This window comes from Colossoma macropomum, unplaced genomic scaffold, assembly GCF_904425465.1.
Source record: "Colossoma macropomum unplaced genomic scaffold, Colossoma_macropomum, whole genome shotgun sequence".
Taxonomy (NCBI): Eukaryota; Metazoa; Chordata; class Actinopteri; order Characiformes; family Serrasalmidae; genus Colossoma; species Colossoma macropomum.
Genome location: NW_023494791.1, coordinates 38,455,794 through 38,472,448, shown reverse-complemented (window position 1 = coordinate 38,472,448; position 16,655 = coordinate 38,455,794). Strand labels below are relative to the sequence as shown.

Here is a 16,655-nt window from a genome sequence, read left to right as displayed (position 1 = left end):
GTTATGAAATAAAGACAAATTGAAGTACAACATTTGTTTTGTAAATAGAAAATATTACTTATGCTTGTTACTTTAAAAAGTTGACATGTAAATTCAATAATAATAACAAAATTATTTTTTAATAATATTATTATTATTATTATTAATAATAACAATAATAATAACAATAATACAAAGAAGAAGAAGATGTACCAGTACACTGTTAGAAATAAAGGTTCTGTGCAGGTACGTTTTTCGTTCATCAAGGTACGAACAATGTAAATGTTCCCTCAGAGGTACAACAGTGTACCTAGAATAAGTTTTTCCAGGTGAAAAGTACATATTTGTACTTTTCATAACCTAATATTTTAAAACAGAATGATAAAATAAAAAGCCTGGAGTCGAGATGGGGTGTGTGGAGTCAATACAACTTAGAATATATAATTTCAATGGATTATGGTACAGTTATGTGCCCTTGAGGATACCACCCCAGTGACAAGAGGGGTACTGTCCCAGTGACAGTTTACTACTATTTTATTCTGAAAGAGTACAAGGCAACAAAATGCAGTTTAGCACCTACCTGAAAGTACAGAGTCAGTAGTGCAAGATAACAATAAGGTGCAGATATGAAAAATAAGAATATTCATTTACGCAGCATAAGTAATGTACATAATATATGTCATGCTAATCATGCTGTACTTACTCGTGCTACACTAATTTGCACGAAAATGAAAATGCAGTCATCTTCTGATTAACTATAAAAATATGTCCTTCTTCGCTGGAAGGCAGTATCACTACATCACTGTTGTAATTCATTTTAAGAAAACATTGCATTTTGTTTTTTAAATGAATAGTTCCTGATTGACCGGAGATGATTTCAGCGTGAGAGCATAAAGAGCAGGAAGAGAATTATACAGTGCAAAGAAGCAAAAGAACGATGAGAAGTGTGTGTGTGTGTGTGTGTGTGTGTGTGTGTGTGTGTGCTCATCTTACTATCATTGTGAGGACTACATGTCCTCCTAGTGACAGGGCAACATGACAATTTGCTTGTCCCCACTTGTCCTCACGCGTGTTGTTTTCATCACAAATTACATGTTTTTTGGAAAAAATGATTTATGGATACTGAGGATAAGGTAAGGGTTTGGTTTAGGAGGAGGTGTAGTATTACTTAGCTAAGTCCTCACTAGAAATGTAAGACAAATGTGTTTTTTGTGTGTGTATGTGTGTCTGTGTGTGTTACAGAGGAAAGTCAGAATATTTCATTAAATCTGTGTTTTATCAGACATGCTCTGACACACTTCAGCACACTGATAGTTGTAATAGCAGAAGGAGCTTAGAGACAATGCCTCTGCCACAAAGAGCTTAGCATAAACCTATAGCATTAAATTGCACAAAGCATCCCAACACTAATATTACAATCACCCCCCCCACACACACACCCCTAATACAGATGCCTCCGCCTTATTTCTTTCCTCTTGTGTTCCTTTGTGTCCTTAAGATGCATATTGTCACTGTCCACAGAAAACAGGTACCTCCAAAGTTGTAATTTTACAGAAGAAGGCAAAAATTTTCATAACTTTCAGTGTAAATTAATGTAAGAAGAATTTATTCAAATTCATGTTATGGCATTTCTGTGAGTCTATTCATCATGAAATTTTCACGCAATGTAAAGGAGAGCTGTCTTGGTCAAATGATGAAAAATAAAATTGACAAAAATGTAAAATGTTTTTTGCACAGTGAAGATATGCTACATAAAAAAAACATTCTTCGATTCATCCTCTGTCACTTTATGCAGGTGGCCCTTTTGAAGTTGTGGAAGAAAAAAAATGCACTGATCTGCATTCATTCAGATTAATTACATAAGAAACTCAAGTGTAAATAGTGTATTGCTTATTTAAGTTTTAATTTGTTTTTTTGTTTTGTTTTTTAATTTTTTTTTTGTTTTCTCATACTTGCAAATGAAGTTAAGTTTAAGAAGTTATCATTATTACAACATAGCAATATTGTTAGCTGCTGAAGCTTAATAATGTGTGAATATACAAACCCCATGTCTGGAAAATTGGGACATTTTGTTAAATGCAGTATAAACTAGAATCTATAATTTATTAATGTGACAGGCAAAATAAGGTGAAAGGTTTACAGAATATTCAAGTTACACCTTTTTGAAACATTCCACAATAAGCAGGTGAATTGGTAACAGGTGAGGGTATCCTGGGTGTATATGGAGCACCCACCAAAGGCTCAGTTTTGCAAGTAAAGATGGGTTGTGGTGCATCACTTTGTGCCAAACTTTGTGAGAGAATTGTTGAACAGTTCAAAAAGAACATTTCTCAACACAAGATTGCACCATACATAATATTGGCAAGGCCAGAAACCACTGTTCAATGTGCACAACTTTCAAGCCCTCAGACAGCATTGTATGAGAAACTGTGATGTTGCTGTGTTAAATATAGCCACATGGGCTCAGGAACACTTCAGAAAAGTGTTGCCACTTAACACAGTCCGCCGCTGCATAAAGAAATGAAACTTAAACTCTGTTATGCAAGGAGAAAGCCATACATCAACACAGATATATACAGAATCTATATCTATACAGAAACGTCGCCAAGCTCTCTGGGCCCGAGCTCATCTCAGGTGGTCTGAAAGACAGAGGAAATGTATGCTGTGATCAGATGAGTCCATGTTTCAGCTTGTTTTTGGGAATAACGCACATAACATGCAACATCTATCATCGTATGGGTGACTTGCATTTGTATGAGGGTGCCATTGGCATGGAGGTGTATATTGGGATTTCAGAGAGATATTTGCTTTGCCTTCAAGATGACGTCTTTTCTTGGGAGGTCCATGGTGATTTCAGCAATGCCAGGCCTCATTCTGCACATGCTACAACAGCATGCCAGAGTGCATGAGCTTGACTGGCCTATCTGCAGTCTAGATCTGTCTCCTATTGAAAATGTGTGGCTGTTAAGCAGCTGAATGGGCAAAAATTCCAACAGTGAGTATCCTCTGTTAGTATACTCTCATTAAAAAGTGTAATTAAAAGGAAAGGTGATGTTACACAGCGGTAAACATACCTCTGTGCCAGCTTTTTTGATTGTGTTGCAGGCATCAAATTCTGAACTTGTTTATATTTACAAAATACAATTACGTTGGTCAGTGAAAAGATTAGAAAAAATCTCTCCTTTTTTTGTCAGTGAAATATATGTACAAGTGAATTAACAAATCACAGATTCTTGCTTTTATTTAATTTTGCAAAAATGTTCTAACTTTTCCGGAAGTGGGGTTTGCATTTGCCGTGTGCACGTTTACTTCATGTTTTGTAACAGTAATATCAGACCCAAATAAAGTATCAGTCTTGCAGTGGGAGACTGACAGGGCCGGATGATGGAGGGATGTGGAGGAATTTTCTCTCTCTCGCTGTGCTAATCTGTACATGTAATCTGTTGTCAGCTGTCATTGTTCTCTGCTGGAACCTCATTCAAACTACAGAGTTAATCCCTCTCTCTGACCTGAGGATGAGAACGACACTGCACTTATCCCACCACCCCCTCACTAACACATGCACACACAAAATTAATGTCATATAAGCATGTGTGGATGTCTGTGATATGCAATAATAAATTCCAAAAATGTTGAAATAGTAGGAAAAATATACATAAAAACTGGCAGCAATGGTTTGCAAATCCAATTCAACTGAAAACACAACAAAGACAAGATATTTAATGAACTAATTAACTAAGTAATATATATACTTAATATACAGGGTGTCCCAAAAAATTGACATCATTTGAGATGTGAGTATCTGAGTAACTACATGTCCTGGGCAAAAGAAATTAAATAGGCTTCATTTTGAACAATACAAGATTTATTTATCAAAATTTGAACAAGAAATTCAGAGGGATGTAGATTTTATAACCGATTTCACAGCTTCACAAATGTAATATCTTCTGATACTGGTGGTCGTCCAGATCCCTTTGCCCTGCACAGACATCCTTCCTCTTTGAATTTTTACATTTTACATTTAATGTCCAAATCTGCTTTCCAGTTTTTTTTCTCGTTTGACTGTGTTCGAGCATATTCTAGCACACAAAATGCCTTTTCATTTCTAGTGAACGCCATTCTTCAACCTGAAAAAAAAAGTTGTTTGTTATTGTTTGTTATTGAAACCACATAACATGTGGAGAGTGTGGCTTGGCACTGTCTCGCTGAAACATGCAGGGATGTCCCTAAAAAAGTCGTCTAGATGGCAGCATATGTTGCACCAAAATGTGTATGTGCCCCTCAGCATTAATGGTGTCTTCACAGATTTTCAAACTATCCAAGCCTTTGGTATTACCACACCACAACAACCACTCAACAACACATCAGTGAAGTGGCAGTAGTAAGTAGATATTGAAGTAAATATCTTGAGGATGTACTGCTGACACATTACTTGCATTACTTGTGACTTCCATTATGCATAACATAACTTTATCCAACCTTACTCAAAACCTAATCCTAACCCTGGCCCTAATCCTAACCCTAACCTTAACCTCAACCCAAAAACTAATCCTAACCCTCATATGTTTTTCACGTGTTACTGAGAGTCCATTGAGTATGTGTTTCATCTAAAAGGACCACTCAAAATAAAGTGTCTCCCAATTAAATAGTGGACAGACCACAGCACACCTTTCCACTGTTAGTCATGAGGGCACCTTTTATACCCAATCATGATGTCATGAACCTATTCACCTGTTTGCCTGTGGAAAGTTCTAAAAACGTGTTTTTGGTTGTTCTGCAAACTGACCGAATACACATACACACGCGCGCATGCTCACCCAAACCCACAAAGACATGCACGCACACACACCCACTCACATACATACACCCACTCACTCGCACACACACCCACAGACATGCATGCATGCACACGCACACCCACACCCACACATACACACAAACACACACACACATATATATATATATATATATATATATATATATATATAAACATATATAATGCTTTGTATTTTTATCTCTTGGCCATCACTCTATTCACCTCAAATCTGAAAGATGTGAGCAGAAACCTGTTGATATTATATCAACAGTAAAAAATAATAATTCATTGATTATCACTAATCAGACAAAACGAGAGAGAGAGAATGGAACAGGAACAGGAAGAAAATCTGCATAAGGAAAGGAAGGAACAGAAAGTAAGAATGAAAGGATGAATGACATTTCTGCAGGGGGGAAAGGGGCTGATGGGGATGTAGGGGCGCTGTGAACCTGCAGTATTTTTAGGGCAGGAGAGAGCATGAACGACAAAAATAACAAGCAGGAAGTGAGTCCAAACGCGACAGGAAACCACGGTGCTGCAAAGCAGTGCATTCATATCACATTCGTACCGTATTCACATCGTGCCCCCCCCCAACCCCCCACCCCCCGCCAGACTCCCACCGTCACCTGCTCTCTCACTCCCACTCTGCATCTCCCAATACAGCATTCAGTAGCAATCAGGCTCCAACACTGGAGATATTCATCAAAATTTATTTTTGTTTTTAAGAAAAGTTATTTAACACATTTCATCTACAAACTACTCTGCATATGAATTATTAAGAACAGGACAAAAAAAAAAAAAGCGTTCTCACATTATAAACAACATAAGCAACAATAAAACAGGGTTTGTAGGAATCCAGACATTTGAATTTGGGAAAAAGTTTAGAAAAGTTTAGAAACTTGTGACCTGGGGCTGTGACTGTCCAATAGGAACATCTCTGACTTCTCCTCAGATTAAACAGGCATGACTTTCTACTGAAATTATCAGGGCATCTGTGGTTACTACGTTATCGTAGTAAACTACATCGTAGGATGCTTATCTGATTATGTCATGGATATCATCGGTACTTCTAGAACACCAAACACCAGCATGGATCATAAACAAGATTTAGACTAATTAGGCTATAGAGAGCCGGTAAACAATAACATGCAGTGTATGTTAATTGTATAAACTGCATGGTAACAAATAGCTGAGCTGGATATCAACCCATTATGACATCTTATTTTAATTTTTATTTATTCACGATTAGCCTGATCTTCTGAAACCGTTTATTTTTACAAATGTTGAATAAATACATTTCAAACAAAAAAATATTATACAAATTCATCCTTTTCATAGTCTTTTTAAAATATGGTACAAGTTTTGTTGGTGCATTTTGTCTATTCTGACTTCACAAATAAGGCTAAATATCATGATTCGTATTGCATATTATGGAAATATCTTTGAGCATCATGATCTATTATTTTGCCTTATCACCCTCTTGTATGGCCTTGTATGAGACATTCTGTTTTGTGAAATATTCTCAGGTATATTCTCAGGTGAAATATTCTTATTAAACAAACAAACAAATAAATAAACAACATAGTTTACCTTGCTCACTGAGGCCTGTTTACCACTTTACATCAGCCGTCCTCATAGTACATCTGCAGAATCAAACTGCCTTAGCAAATTCTTTCAAGTCAAAAATATGACTGAACATATGAGCGTAAAGCAAAATCATAGGTATTATTTGTCAGTTCACACAAATCATATATTTTAGATTGCTTAGTTCTGTGTTGATTGCTCCTGTCTGGCTTCCACTGAACACAGTAGCATAGAGCCAAAGGTCACAAGCGGAGAGGGAAAAAACCCTTCAAATCATCATATACACAAAGTTCAGCCTACGGCGACTCCTGCACGGTGATGCCTCACGCACGGAGGTGTTCAGTTGTAGGCATAAGAGTCGTAGTCACTGTTCCTGTTTGACGAAGGCTCTCTACTGGGATTTACCGAAAGCCTCTCCAAACCTGGTGAGGAACGAAAATCAAACTGCATTAAACCTTTAAAATCCCAGGCTTATTACATACTAAGGCTTATTATTCAGTAACTACAGGGACTTTAAAGCAAAATGGCTGAGCTATTCTGAGGTTATAGAAGCGTGTAGTAAAACTTTGCGGACCCTGTCCAGGGGTTAAACTGTGTACCATCTGTGTGTGAGTGAGAAGAATGTAAGCCAAAGTGAATGAGTATATAGTGTGAGCACACTCACCAGGGTAGGACTGCCCCTTGACTGTATTGTTCTTTAGCTGACCAGCCTGGCCTCTGTGATAGGACACTAAAACAGCACAAATAGTTGAAAAGGCTGCACCATCTTCTACAAATGTCTGCAAGAATGTGCACGTGTATATGTGTGTGTGTGTGTGTGTGTGCGTGTGTGTGTGTATGTGTGTTTGTGTGTGTGTGTGTGTGTGGCAAAAGAGAGAGAGAGAAATGACTCACCGCTCTGACTCTGCGTCGGGCCGATCCAACGATTCTGCTGCTTCTGTGAAACTGCAGTAAATGAAACAGAGCCGTCAATAGCGTTAACGGCCACACATATTAATGCCGCCACAATACCAAAGCTTTTGTTAATTAGGAGAACAATAATAAAAGCGTTTTTTAGTACAAAAATGCTACATGGTATGTGCTGTTTTTCAAAATTCGTATTGTCGCTGTCCAAAAACAAAACACATGAAAAAATGCATCTCCAAAATGGTAATTTTACAGGAGAAGGCAAAAATGTGCTTAACTTAAATTAAGGAAAAGACATTTTTTGGAGCATTTCTGTTCGTCCATTCATAATGAAATATTCACAGTGTGAAAAGCAGCTGCTGTGTTCAAATCAAGTAGAATTTTAGGCACCTGAGAAAATTCGAAATAAATTTAAATATCTATTTATCTTGTCAGTGAGCAATTATTTGCTCAAAAAACACTGATTTTACAATAAATGCAAATAATATTAATACACTAAGTAGTTAACTTTACGCATAGCAGTGTGTTCATTTATCTATTTAACTTCTACTCAAGAGGTTCATTATTAGTTGTAGTTATCATCCAATTAGTTAGCTAATCAGCTCTTCATTACATTAAATCAAGCGTACTTTTGCTGAAATTTAACACATGCAATAGTGGGGGCTTCCAGGAGACACCTGGAACCAAACTTCAAACAAGCTCACAAAATATTAATTACCTTTTGAAAACAAGATATTCTTGTTACTATTTACTGTAGTCATGTTTATTCACATCCTAATGATACATGCTGTCTTTATAAGCATCTTATTGCAAAGATAAATGGATTTAAACAAGGTGCAGAGGTGTCTCAGACTAAGACCGTACTGTATTAATGATATGAATTTTGACTTTTACTGCTCTAAATGTTTAAATACCTTCGCCCCTTTAACCCCAGGCTTATTATTCAGATATTAATCTTAAAACTTTAAGACTATTCAGTAACATGTACTATGAATACTCTGAATTACTATGCATTATGAATTATTCAGTTACTACTATCAAACTAATATGTAAGTCATGTAGTTATGAGTGTGAAAAACAGAGGATCAGGGTTTAAAGCAAGTATGATGAGTATGATGTCAGTATTTATAGGATCTACGTCTGTATAATTTTATTAAAAAAAAAACGTCTTCAAACTCACATCTATTGCGGACGGCTATGTATGTCGGCCATGCAAATCGAAAGAGAATGGCAGTCAGGACCAGCACCAGCAGCAAGCCAGTGGCCACTTTATAGGCCAACAGCTCGTTGTTGTCTGCAAAAGAGAAAAAGAAGATCAGTGCTTGCAGTAAATATGCACTGCACTAAATAAGATTCTGCATTATTTCTTTGCACGATGCTCTCTTAAACATGCACGTACCACTGCAGGCGATGGACATGGTTGAGCAATGGTCAGACATCACAGATAGATTCTTAGAGATGATGTAACCGTCCTCAGCTTTGTTGAACTTGAATTCTTGGAACTTTCCGCATCTCCTCTCCTCACACAGCTCATTGCCTAAATTACTTATTTTAACACTTTGGGTACAAACAGGCTTTGGTTTTGTGAAATCGATTGAGAAGAAAATCCTGCCCTGACATGGACTTGTTTTGCCCCATTCCACCTTCACCCTGCCCAGTACATGTTGGACCTGGATTATGGTGGGCTTAGCGGTGCTAACACATGGAGTGGTTGTTGGACTAGAAGTTGTAGTAGGATCAAATAAAGTGATGTTCGGAGTTGTAGAATGAAACTCTGGAGAAGACAGCAAAAAGACGTTGGTTATTAAATATGGCAAAGAAGTTTAATAGTTAGGCACTGATCACCACATAGAGCATTAATTATGTTGTATTATTAATATAGAGAGCAATGAAGTTTGACATGGTTTTGATAAAACTTGCTTTAAAGTGCTGTAAAAAGTTAGATCTGTCATTGAAACGCATGTGAGAACTCAGAGTAAAGTCCAATCTAACTGTCTCAGTCCAGCACATACAGGAACTCTTCATGCTGAATGAATCTAAAGCACTTGTAAGAAATTAATCATTTGTCTCAGTGTTTATAACTGATGGTAGAACTTTAAATACAATCAAAATGACACAAGAATGCTTAGCTCGGCCTCCATAAAATACAGTGGCAGATCCGTTACAGTATATATAGTGGTTAACTTTTTAATTACATCAGGTTCTGTGGGAGAGAACACTTTATAGCCTTCATCAAGCCTTTGTAACGCTGTGTCACTGAGAACAAAAGACAAAAGTGATATCTGCGGCTTTTTTTCAGATGCTCCTGCGAGCTCTTGTTCTTTGTGCAGTGTACGCATAAGCACAGTCTTCTTTTCTTCTTTATTGTTTTTTTTTTCTTTTCTTTCTTTATTTATTTACTTTGCAGCACTGGGTTTTTTTAGGGTGTGGTTAAATTCTAGAGTGAACTGCAGCCATTAGCAAGCTGAAATGCCGAACTATTACACAACATATTTAGGTTTTAATAGTGAAAGTGACTAAATGCGACATAATTTCATTCTCATTTTCAAAGAAATCTGCTGAAAGTCTCTGAAAATTCCCAATTTAATAAGCAGTCGTGCTAATAAACACTGAGTTGAATTAATGCGCTTTGACACAACACTGTAAAGCGCATTTCTCTAACACATGTACCCACATTTACACTACAAGAAGCAGATTTTAACCGCTGGTAGAAAAGAAGCAAGCAAAAAAATTAATTGCGATAAATTATAATAAGATAAAGCAAGACTAGCGCATATTCACCCATTCTTGTTTGATTTTAGTGTTATAGGGAAAAACGCCACATAAGATGTTCCAAATGTTGTGAAGTGATTAACTGATTAATTAATTAATTAATTTGTCATTTTCATTCTTTCATTCACAATCAAATTAGGATTTTTTGTTATTTTGTTAAATAAGATAGGAACATCTGTATTGTTAACTTACATTCTTTTTTGATGAATCCTTTAATGCAGTGATATAATTCGCAAAACCTATGTTATGTCTGGTACTTTTATTCAGAGAGACTATGAGCTGATAAATCATCTCATCATTTCCTCTGAAATGTATCGAGAGAGCTATAACAGACGATCTCTTAGCGTAAGAATGAATCCAACACTGCAGTGAATCAGCAATTTCTGCAAAGACATGAGTGAGATCTTAAAGCACTGAAATAAAAGGCCAATTTGTCCAAAAGGCAAACAGTTTCGATTACAGCAGGAAGAGGCATTCTGCTAAAATGTGGACTGAGCACATAAACATATCTCTTAAATAAATGTCTGTAATAACTAAAATCTATTAATGCAATGCGATATAATAAGTCATTAAATAGCTAAGAATTATGCTTAAAGATAAAATACTTTAGCTTGTGTTTCATCATGTTGGGTTAGGAGTTATTAGGAGGTTAGGAGTGTTATTGCAATCACCGTCTGTCTGTTTATAACAGCACTTACCAGCGTTTTTACAAATGCAACAAAAGACAATCAGCTTATTTTAAAATAACAGCAACCACAGTGACAAATACTGGTCAATAATTACGCATGCCACTCTTCTACAGTATTTTGTGGCTTAACACCTTAAAATCCCAGGCTTACTGCATACTAAGGCTTATTATTTAGTAACTACAGGGACTTCAGTGCAAACTGGTTGAGCTATTCTCAGGTTATAGAAGTGTGTAATAAAACGTTTGGCCATTGGCAGGCCCTGGCCATTTAAGAGGGTTAATTCATGGTAGACTTGGCTCAATCCAGTTACGAAGAAACAGAGCATCATGCCTTTGAGTATAGCATTCACTGGAATATTGTAGAGCGGGACTCTTTCCAGCTGAAGGCTAATACAGGCCCACACTCTTCAAAACAGGTTCCTAAAAGGTTCTCGGCTTGGACGTACGGTTCTAGGAGCAGCCTTTATTTGATACAGAACACAATGTGGAGCTTCGTTACATTTTAAAGAAGCTGTTCACACTCGCACATCTCATTTACAAAAACAGTTCCTCAAACAACTATCCATATGGAAAGTTCTTTCAGGAACCAAAACAGCTTCTTATATGCAGTTACATAACTATTGGGTGGGGGGGCAGAAGAGCACTGGCACTGAATTTAGGCGACTGGGTCCCCTAAAATGTTTGTTGCGCCCCTCCTAAATTCTGTCACCACTGTACGCCCATGACTCACAGAAAGATCCAGCTGCTTAACAATGTACCTCACCATTTAGCTTCCATCAACAGTACACAGACAAAACTGACCACTATTTATCTCTGTCTTATTGATAATGCAGCTCATCCATGGTAACTATTTTCAAACAGATCCTTCACAACTTGCTAAATGACATTATTTATCATTTTAAAATCTTAGGTAGTCTAATGTAAACATTTAGCTTAATGTTACATGCTAGTGGGTGGAGTGGCATGCCTCGAGACAAACAACTTGTTTGAGACATAACAATAGCAAGTAAACAAGCAAATTACATGGTAATTTTTTTTTCTCTTTAAAAATAATTCTGATATTGGGGCCCATTTTTTTTTGCACTGGGGCCCATAAAACTCTAGTTAAGCCACTGCTTCTGCGCGCCCTTTTTGTCACCTTTATTTTTGAGAATGCACACCGGTTCAATGCGGAAACACACGATTAGATTTAGCTTTTTATCATAAAAAACAATTTAACATTTGTATAACATTCGTATAACAGCTAACAAGGAGCGAAACTGTGGATTCAGGCCTTCATGTGTGAAAGCCTGGGGCTGCTCAGCGTGATCCACTGAAGGATGGAGTATCTAAAGGTAACTGTTGCAGTGAAATCTGGTGGTTCATGGCGTTGCAGCCTTGTATGGATTTAATCGATTGTTTTTCTTTTAGAGCAGAGTCCATAAGGACCAGAGCAAGCATTAAAACATAGACCATGCTACAGATTTGATCAATAAAAGTTCTACTCACCAGCGAGTAGGACAACGGGCATGACCGCCAGCAGCAGAATGCGTTCCATCAGTAACTATCAGATGATAGAAAAATGTTTTTCTATCAAACTGATGTTTATTCCAGTCGAAACACTGTTTACTGTACTGTGTAAAAGTTTTAGGCATCTAAAAAAACAATTATCTCCAAAATGGTTTACAGGAGGGGGCAAAAACATTCTTTATGTTCAGTGTAAGTTCAAGTAAAGAGATTTTATTCCAAGCAGTTTTGGATTATTTCTGTTGGTCCATTCATCATGAAAATTTCACACAATGTAAAGAATATCTGCCGTGCTAAAATGATGCAGAAAAGTAAAAATCTGTTAATCTGTTTTTTTTTTTGGAGAGCAACGATGTATAAAGCCATTTGTCTGGGCGGTGACCACGAATTTGTTTAACATTAGAACAAATAGGCCTACAAATAAGCAATACATTGTGATTTGACGCATGTTAGCCATTAACCATTTCCAAATCTCTCCTTGTGGAAGCCCAGTATTTACAGTTACCATCCACAATCTAGTTTATCTAATCAATCCTTCATTACATTAACGTAAACAAATCCTTGCAGTAACTGGAGTCAGGAACCAAACCTGTGTTCTTCTAATTAAGATATCAACAACATGTTTAAAAACAAGGAACAAGATGTATTTATGCTTTGTATTTATTCTAATGTTTTAATGGTGGATTTACATGCAAAAGTACACTTACTACTGATGAAATATACAGTTTCAAACAATTTTCACGGCTACCTAAAACATTCGCACACCTGTATGTTGCACACAGAATGTATAAAGAAAGAACACAAGAGCTACCTAGAGTTAAAACATCTTAACTTACAAAGCTTGTGACCTTTGGGCCTTTTTATGTCAGCTTTGCTTTTAAAGAAGAAACCTTTCAAGAGCCTTTCGTGTATACATGCTTACAGATATAATCTTCAAACATACAGTGGTGTGATCTCCGCATAGAACGCTTCTAACCTTTTGATACAGTTTGTAACGCATCGTAGGCCCTGAGAGAGACTAGTAAAGCTAATAGTAACAGTTTTAAGTGACAACTGAAGGGTCAATCGAGGTCATGATATGGCTTAAGTTTGGCCTAAGTACAACTGCTGTGATTAAGCTATTTGTCACTTGAAAATTTGGCTGTTCCTGGTCTTTGAAGTGCATTAAAACTTTTCAGCAACATTACAGAAGAAAAACCGTCAAGTGGAAAGATTAAAAGGAAACAAATCTTCATCCTGGACTGTATAAAATTTTCCCCGCTGAAAATCCACCATTAAAAGCCGCTGATAGAGTAGCTGAGACCAGGCCCCAGGCTCAAATTGTGCCTGGCCCCAAGAGATTTTCACAAATACATCAGATCCACTTACCTTCTGTGAAAAATGCATGGAGGAGTGTGTAGAGCAAACAACAGACACGAATGAAGTGAAAGGAAACAGGCAGAGGAGTTAAAACTATCCTTTCTTCATTTCTCCTCCCCCATCTTCTCTCTCCCTCCATACAGTGCATCTCCACGGCTCTAATGCTGCTGTCTGCACACTGCACAGCTTCCTCACTTCAAAGAAACACTGAGAGAAAAAAAATCTTAAACTTCAACAAAAAACTGCAACAAGCCTGTAACAAGAGTGGGTGTTAGCACAAAGCAGGGCAGCGTAATCAGAGAGGCAGAGAGACGCTGATAAAAGTAAACTAGTGAGTAATTGTGAGTTGATTTTTAAACTTGTTCCAGCGTGAGGAGTAATTCACTCTTTACGTGATCATTACACTATCATGTTATAGGGAATCTATGTGCTGGCCTTATTTACAGAACTCGCTTTAGCGAAAAATTCTGCTAGGACATCAGATTAAGAAATGGAGCACCATCACCTCTGTGGGTAATTTTCTCTTAATGGGGGGCCGGTTGTCCCCTTTTCATTTGACCCATTTTTTGTGAATATAATGCGAGTGCAGAAAATTAACACATTTCTAATTCACACTGACTGAACAGAAAATCCTCTAGAAATGCTACATGTATGTATAATAGAATATATATATATATATATATATATATATATATATATATATAATGTCAGGACAACTGATTGTCATAACAGATGTTATAATATGTCATAACAGCTAATTAGGGTACATAGCAAAAATAGCACATAACAAACTTATGACATCAAACATCATAACGTCTATATATATATACATATACATATATATATATATATATGTATATATATATATATATATATATATATATATATATATATATGTCGGATCAAAACCATCTTTCCAATATTCAAAGAAAACTTTGAATGGAAGTCAATGGAACGACATTTCTATTGGTCCATTCATCATGAAATTTTAGCACACTGTAAAGGGCAGCAGGCATTTTCCATAAAATTCTGTAAAAAAGTACAAAATGGCAAAAATGGAGATACATTTGCTTCGACAGCTGTGACATACAGTGGTGTCCAAAAGTCTGAGACGACTGGTAAAAACGCTTCTATTTTGCATTCCTTTCTGATTTAGTAGAAAGATTTTCATTACAAATTCTAACATCAGCATAACAATTTAAATGAAAAGTACAATGTCTGAAATTTTACCATGAATTTTAGAGCTTCTTAGTTTTTGGTATGTGCTGATTTTGCTTTATTCACAGTGTGCGCTTGAGCTGACTCCACAAGTCGTGCAGAAGTCTGATCAGTAGATTAAGTCCCCCTGTAAGTCGCCTTCAGTGGAAAAGACAGGACTAAAAAGAATCTGACCTCTTCATACACAGGCCTCAACATGGTCAATTTCACAAATGTGCTTAAATTTAAATAGTGACGAAGAAGCAATGCAGAATCTTGAATACTTCTTTGTTACTTGTCACAAGTTTTTGTTAACAATTATATATATATATATATATATATATATATATATATATATATATATATATATATATCCGGGAGTTTTTATTTACTCAGGAAAACAATAATATTAGAATAAATACAAATGACATTAATACAATAAGTAGCAATTCTATGGCTAATCATGTGCTTAATCATTTTCAAAGCTCTCCTTATAACCGTCCAGTTTTGACTGATTACCCAACTCCTGGTTTGGCTGATCAGTGCTTCTTAAAATGAAGTCAGAAATCAGGTGTGCTGATGGATTTGAACAAATCCTTGTGATAGTGAGGGGCATCAAAGAGAAATGTGAAACCAAACCCCTGCTCTTTTATCATGGTGTTTGTAGGTGCCCACTTGCATAGTACTCTCTCTCTCTCATATATATATATATATATATATATATATATATATATATATATATATATACATACATACACACACACAAACGTAAACACATTTTTCCACACATTTTAGTGTACATCTCTATTTATTTTAGCAGAGTTTAACATACTAGAAAAAAATAAAACTTTTTTTCTTTATTCATTTATTTATTTTTATTTTATCAATATGTTTAACTGAGCAACTAAACAGTAATCATGTACTAAATTGTGCAGAAGTGAGTTCTCTGTAGAGGATGTCTTAATCTATTTTCTCTTAGAAAATCAACAAAACATAATTTGACGACTGTATTTGTGCCCAGACTCGTCTTGGTCTCGGCCATCGGTTTCAAATTTAGTCTCTGGCCTGAACTGAGAACTACCTTTTTAAAATGATCTACTTGTGTTTTCTTTAAGCTGTCACTAATGCATACTAAATCATACTCAGGCATCTCAAAACTCAGTCATTGCACCTGCTTTTGTTTAAACATTGACACTGGCTGGATTTATTCAGAGCGACACTGAACAGTGACGAACTCAGGACGCTGATACACAGTCGACCTCTTAAAAAAACTGAGAAAACTTCCCAACATCTGACTAAATTTAGGACTGTTATACTAAACTTTCAATTTGCACCACATTTGTGTTTGTGAGTAGGAGATATTTTATTGATATTTTATTGATATATAATTGTAGTCATGTTTTGCAGAAAGAAAACTAAACTACATTTTTGCCTCTGTTCCTTGTGACACAAACATAAATCAGGAGCGCAGACTCAAATTGATGATACAGAATACAAATGGGATGTAATTCCACCTTTTCAAAACTAATTTGTTGCATAAAAATGAAAGTAAAAACTCAACAATACTAAGCGTAAATTCTAAATCTGTAGGAGTATAACTCACTTTTACATCACTCTAAACTGACAAATCTGTGACTAAAGCAGTTAAAAACTATTCAAGGCTTGGTCTCAAACAGGACTCGATTTGGACTAGTGATCGTCTTAGACTCAAAAGGGGTGGATCACTCTCTTATTCTGTTTAAAAGCATTTATCCAAAACAATTGAGTCAGTAAAAAGTAACAAGAACATACAGTTTTCAAAAAGATATTTGATATCAGTTAGAAGATCATAGGTTTGGCTCCAGATTT

At 36.2% G+C, this 16,655-nt stretch overlaps 1 protein-coding gene across 1 annotated transcript; it reads right to left on the bottom strand.

Annotated features, from left to right (window-relative positions):
• Positions 1–5,615: 5,615 nt before the first annotated feature.
• On the bottom strand, positions 5,616–13,827 carry LOC118810894 (T-cell surface glycoprotein CD5). Its single transcript, XM_036575032.1, has 7 exons — positions 13,620–13,827; positions 12,234–12,288; positions 8,685–9,059; positions 8,466–8,579; positions 7,274–7,324; positions 7,044–7,109; positions 5,616–6,801 (listed from the first exon to the last, which is right to left on the bottom strand). The coding sequence occupies exons 1-7, from the start codon at positions 13,635–13,637 to the stop codon at positions 6,719–6,721; spliced, it is 762 nt and encodes a 253-aa protein (XP_036430925.1). The 5' UTR covers positions 13,638–13,827; the 3' UTR covers positions 5,616–6,718.
• Positions 13,828–16,655: the final 2,828 nt, after the last annotated feature.

What these genes read in the sequence shown, in the direction of transcription:
- LOC118810894 (XM_036575032.1), bottom strand. An exon ending in CATGTCCATCGCCTGCAGTG is followed by an intron (nt 8,580 to 8,684) that starts GTACGTGCATGT and finishes TCTCTTTTGCAG; the next exon opens with ACAACAACGAGCTGTTGGCC. An exon ending in CAAGGGGCAGTCCTACCCTG is followed by an intron (nt 6,802 to 7,043) that starts GTGAGTGTGCTC and finishes GTTCCTCACCAG; the next exon opens with GTTTGGAGAGGCTTTCGGTA.